Genomic DNA, 5,836 nt, shown 5'->3' with positions numbered 1-5,836 from the left:
TTTAATTTAGTACCTAAAAATATCATGCAATATATCTTGGGAATTTTATTCTACTCTCCATTCACAGGAGAATATCATAAGAGAAGACTTTGTAATCATTGTGTCAATCCCTTACATCCTCATCCCCAAAGAAAACTAAATAAATAAAAGTGTAATATTATGTTAATAATAGATATTTAAGGCCAGGCCGAAATTCTGAGGCCATGTCAATATCCTACATAATTTTATCAGTGCTAATACATATAATTGCTTTTAATTTTCATATTTTGTACTTTAGAATCTCTAATCAGTGAAGTTGATACTGTTGACATGGCTCAAACTAGAGTGGGTGATTTTAGAATCAGTGACAATAAACACAAAAGAAGGTGTTTTCTTCCTTGTTAGGAGAAAATCTTCTTTCAACTAATTTCAGTCTCCCGTGACAACTGGCCAAAGAAGTATAGGAAAAACGTGAGGAAACAAATTTAGGTATCTTGAATCTTAAATATTTAGTAAGTAACAATAGACAAAGCAGACAGGGCTAATGAGAAATAATCAGGGCCAAGTTCAAAAGAAATTGAATACATTCTCTTATTCAGTCTAATTTTCTTCTTCTTCTTCTTTTTTTTTTTTTAATCTCATATAGTTTTTTTCTCCCTCAATTGTTGTTCTGGAATTAATAATTACTATAATTCAAGAATGATCAGAGAACCAATATTTTCTGGAGATAAAAGTAAACAGTTTTTTGAGTACTCACTCCAATCAAACAGCAATGGAAACAAAAACACAACTCTGCTGGATAAGCGTAATAGATTTGAATTTCCTTATTTCATGCTTCAAATCCATGAATTTTCATGAGAAATTTATTACTCTCTTGTTATTAACTTCCTTAACTTCTTAAAACTAATAAATCAAGAGACTAAGCCAGACATGAGAGAAGTTCTAATATTTTTATCTGCTCTTGGACTAAAGTCTTTTACTTTATTAATAATTCCTAATGTATTTTATTAATGTAATACCTTAAAATTCATTAAGAGCCTTCATACACATCCATACAGTTTACCCTTTCTACAAATCTGCGAGGGAAATATTTTATATGTATAAATAAATATAGGTATATAATCAAATGTTATAAATATTAAATCCATTAAGCACAGGAGAAAACTGAAACTCACAGAGATCTTAGTGACCCTCTATAGTAACAAGACATAAATGAGAGTACCAGAACTCTGTCTGGAGATTCTAAAAATCTATTAGTTTTTTCATTATGTCAAAGTAAATATGTCCATTTTAACAGAGATACCAAAACCACCACCAATTATTAAACCACTTATTACCACTTTCAAAGTATTTCAAAATAATTAATATGGCTAATAAATATCAAGCAATAAATATCATCTGCTTATAGTTAAAAAGAAAATGCTTTAAAATCTAAACCTAATTTTGGAGTACCAGTTTACTGCACTATGATTAAATGCTATAGCATTTTTATGGATAAAGTCTGGCAACACTCACCTCTTTCTGACGGTACTTAATCGCCAATTTTAGTCTTGCAAGGTCATTTCCACTTTGTTCTTCTATGAGACTATTGTCATCTCGATAATTAAGAATAATTTCTAGTTCTCTAGAACTTCTTGTCTGATCCAGTAGGTCCTTAGCAAATTGTTTACACTGTCGTGACAGCTCCTCATACTCTGACTTGAATTCATTTTCCACCTTGCTCAATTCCTGAAGCTCCCAACTTAACTGAAAAGCTGTGAGAAAAGGATCTTCGCTTGATAGTGCAATGAGAGAGGGGCTGGCCAAGGCCTTGTAAATGTTGAGTCTGGAGCGTGAGTGGCGGAGGCTATCCACATCTGAACTGGAGACGCATTCAACGCAGTTACAGCGGACCTCATGGGGTCTGGGCACTGAGACTCCTTTCTGAACTAAAAGTTTTATTATCTCATAATTATTAGTGTGAGCTGCCAAAATGATTGGTGTAATGTCCGGAGTAAATTCAGAGAACTGCTTGTCAAGGAGTATGGGAGGCACCTAGAAAAAAGAGAAAAACAGAAGTGATGAATATTTATCCATTTGTTCAAGCCTGTGAATTTCAAACAGCGTGCCATCGCAATGTTGAACAAGGTTCATAAATTTTGCCAGTCTTTTACAGGAGAGATATGACTTTTTCTTCTCCCCAAAAAACAAGAGAAAATTAGAGAAAAAATAACTTTATTCTTTCTTTAATCTGAATTCCAGTATCTTATGCAATCATTTTTAAATTTAAATAATGTCACTATCAATGTTTCTTTGTAAAACTTCTCATAGTGAAACATTCATTAACGTTCATTTTTCACCATTTACAATTTGAACAGTTAAGGAATGTTTGTATAATGCAACCAACTGAGTTGTTGAAAATTCACATAAATGATATAAATGTGATGCCCAGTCCTTTACAAATATAAAATTACTGTCATTGGGTTTTTTAATTTTCAAGTATAGTCTCAAAAAACTGTTTACTATTATCTCCAGTAATACTTCAAATGAGGCACTTTAACAATATTCAAAAAGATTAAGTGTACAAAGTGTATCATTATGAACTATCTTTGTCCTTTGTTATAGACTTTGTTTTAAAGTCTATTTTGTCTGATATAAATATTGCTACCTCAGCTTTTTTTTCCTTTTTTATTTGCATGAAATATCTTTTTTCATCCCTTTACTTTCAGTATGTGTGTGTGTGTGGTGATCTGAAGTCTCTTGTAGACAGCATATGTAAGGGTCTTGTTTTCTTATTAATTCAGCCATCCTATGTCTTTTGATTGGCACATTTAATCTATTTAAATTTAAAATGATTATTGATAGTATATAGTTATTGCCATTTTATTATTCATATTTATGTTCTTTTTTTTTGGTTCCTTCTTCTTTAAAAAGTTCCTTTAACATTTCTTATAAGACTGATATGGTGGTGATAAATTTGTTTAGCTTTTTCTTGCCTGTGAGCTTTTTATTTTTCCTTTGATTCCGAATGATAGCCTTGCTGAATAGAGGCGTTTTGGTTGTAGGTCCTTGCTTTTAATCACTTTGACTATTTCAAGCCAATCTCTTCTGGCCTGCAAAGTTTCTGTTGAGAAATCAGCTGACACTCTTATAGGCGCTCCATTGTAAGTAACTAATTACGTTTCTCTTGCTGATTTTAGGATTCTATGTCTTTAACCTTTGGAATTTTAATTATTTATGATATATCTTGTGAGCCTGTTTGGTTTCATTTTGTTTGGGACCCTCTATGCTTCCTGGACATATATGTCTATTTTCTTCACCAGGTTAGAAAAGTTTTTCATTATTATTTCTCCAAATAGGTGTTCAATTTCTTGCTCTCTCTCTTCCCCTGGCAGTGCCTCTATGATGTGGATATTGGCATGCTTCATGTCCCAGAGGTCCCTTGAACAATCCTCATTTTTAAAATTATTTTTTTCTTTTTGCTATTCTGATTGGGTGTTTTCTGCTACTGTGTCTTCCAAGTCACTGATTTAATCCTCTGTTCCATCTAGTCTTTTGTTGATTCCTTTTAGTGTATTCTTCACTTCAGTTATTGTATTCTTCATTTCTGATTGATTCTTTTTTTTTTTTTTTTTGGTTTCTATGTCCTTTTTTTATGCTCACTAGGTCTTTGTGAAGTCCTCACTGAGTTCATCTATTCTTCCCCTAAATTCATTAAGCATCCTTAAACCATTGTTTTGACCTCTGCATCTGGTAGATTGTGTACTTCCATTTTGTTTAGTTCTTTTGCTGGAGTTTTCACCTGTTCTTTCATTTGGAAAATTTTTCTTTGTTTTCTCATTTTGGCTGCCTCCCTGTGTTTTTTTTTTTTTTCCTCTATGTATTAGGTAGATCTGCTATGTCTCCCAGTCTTGGCAGGGTGGCCTTATATAGTAGGTGTCCTGTGGGGCCCAGGGGCACAGTCTTTCCTGGTCACCTGAGCCGGATGTTCTAGGACTGTGAATTATGTGGATTGTATATGACCGCTTGTTGTAGTTGAACCTTGACTGGCTGTAATGACTGGTCAGGACCACTGTAGAAGAGCTGCTGTGAAGGGGAGCTAACCCCATAGAGCAGAATTTACCTTAGTGGGGCTCTGGTGCCTGCCGAGTCAACCCTTTTGGTGTGCCATTTGTGGAACTAATCAGATGGTGCTCCATTGTGGTCTGAAACTGGCCATTGGGTGCCTTGGTTCTGGGGACTCTTGGGAATGTCTCTCGTGCTGACCTAGGTCTGCCACAATCTGTGTCCTACTCAGGATCCTCTGGCTAGAGCAGAAAGTGATTTGAGGTGGGTAGCTGCTTGTGTTGATCCTAGAGGCATGTGCGAAAGGCAACGCTATGAACCGAAGTGGGCTGCCACTAGTACTGGGACTGGGGCCACTCAGCAAAAGGCTCAGAAGAGATTGGCATGCTGAGGTCAGCCGCTGCCTATCTGGGGCCCCTGGATCTTTGAGAATTTTAAGGAAAGTCTTCAGCAAGGGCTGAGGCCAGCTGCCTATGGGGAACGGTAACTAAAAGAGGCTTGGAGAGTATGCGAGTTAGGTAGGGTGGGGTCTCAGGGAGTCACCAGGGTGGGGCAAGTGGTGTTCACCAAGATAATGCAGGTTCAGACTTGGTTTCTGCCTGCCTATACCTTCAGGCTGTATTGGAGGAAGGGTCAACACAAGAACAATGGTGGCTGCCCTCACAGCCCTCATTCTGAAGCGACACAATTCAGTTTCTCCCCACATGTTCTTGGTGTTTTTCAAGCTGCTATCCCTAGACTGGAGCTTAGAGCGAGTGTTTGTGAGCAAGTGAGTCTGTGCTTGAGCTCTTTAAGAGGACACCTGGGTCTACAGTAGCCCTCCCTCTCACCTGGATAGTTTTGCTGATTTTCACAGCCAAATGTGGGGTCTCCTCTTCCCAGCACTGAGCTGGGGAGCCTGGTGTAATGCTGGGACTTCTCATTCCTCAGAGGTTACCTTGACAGCAGAAATATTTCTCCCAATTCTCAACTGCCACATGAGTTGATAATTGGGACCAGCCATTTTGCATCTCAGCCTCTCCTATCAGTCTTGATATTGCCTCTTCTTTATATCCTTAGTTATAGGAGTTCCATTTAGCTAGTCTTCAGATGGTTCTCCAGGGTAATTGTTTTATAATTTAATTGTAATTTTGATGAAGTCATGGGAGGAAGTGAACACAGCATCTACCTACTCTGCCATCTTGACCTGAAGTATAGTTATACTGATATTTGATTTACGAAATCTTAAAATAAGTGGCTATGGAAACTCTTTATTTGATTACAGTCTTTCTTGCTCCCAACTTATTTTTCTGACTGACAATCTACTTTTCTTTCCCAGAGATGTTGACTTCATAAATAATCAAGTAATACATTGAAAAAATAGTTAGTGATTTGTTTTAAAACTAAGATTTCCTCTGCAATAGAAGTCTTTTAATTCTTCAGTTTTTTTTTTAAATTTGTATTTTATCTCCTGCATTCCTAACATCCAATATATGATTAAAAATGGTAGCAGAACAAAAGAGGACTAGCTTCATGCTTTTTGGTTTCACTATCCCTCTATGGTATATTTTCAAGATAAGAGGTGCTGCTTTGTTAATATCATTGTTTTATGTTCCCCAGTGAATCAGGTCATCTGTGTGTTTATGTACAATTTCTTTTGAATTATACTCCAGGAACAGTAATGAGGAAAATAATATAATAGGCACTATTTAGTAAGTATCTGCTAGACACATTAACCTCTACCATTTATTATTCACATATTATAGATGAGGACACTCAGCAAGTAAGTGAAAGGCCTGCTCTTTAAGCCGAGGTCCACCTGTCTGACACCCAA

General features: G+C 36.2%; 1 protein-coding gene across 4 annotated transcripts in view; it reads right to left on the bottom strand.

Annotated features, from left to right (window-relative positions):
- The window catches only part of TRPC4 (transient receptor potential cation channel subfamily C member 4), a 219,057-nt gene that overhangs the window by 105,392 nt on the left and 107,829 nt on the right, over positions 1 to 5,836 (bottom strand). For 3 of the 4 annotated variants that reach the window (XM_006915784.2, XM_006915786.2, XM_006915788.2), the window contains exon 3: positions 1,495 to 2,013. The exons of the other annotated variant lie outside the window; for it this stretch is intronic. In XM_006915784.2, coding sequence (XP_006915846.1) covers positions 1,495 to 2,013 — 519 coding nt within the window. The remainder of the gene's footprint in view (positions 1 to 1,494; positions 2,014 to 5,836) is intronic. 4 annotated transcript variants of the gene reach the window in all.

The sequence above is a fragment of the Pteropus alecto genome, unplaced genomic scaffold (genome assembly GCF_000325575.1).
Source record: "Pteropus alecto unplaced genomic scaffold, ASM32557v1 scaffold16, whole genome shotgun sequence".
Taxonomy (NCBI): Eukaryota; Metazoa; Chordata; class Mammalia; order Chiroptera; family Pteropodidae; genus Pteropus; species Pteropus alecto.
Note: the sequence above shows the minus strand (reverse complement) of the source record. Positions and strands in the feature narration are given on the sequence as shown.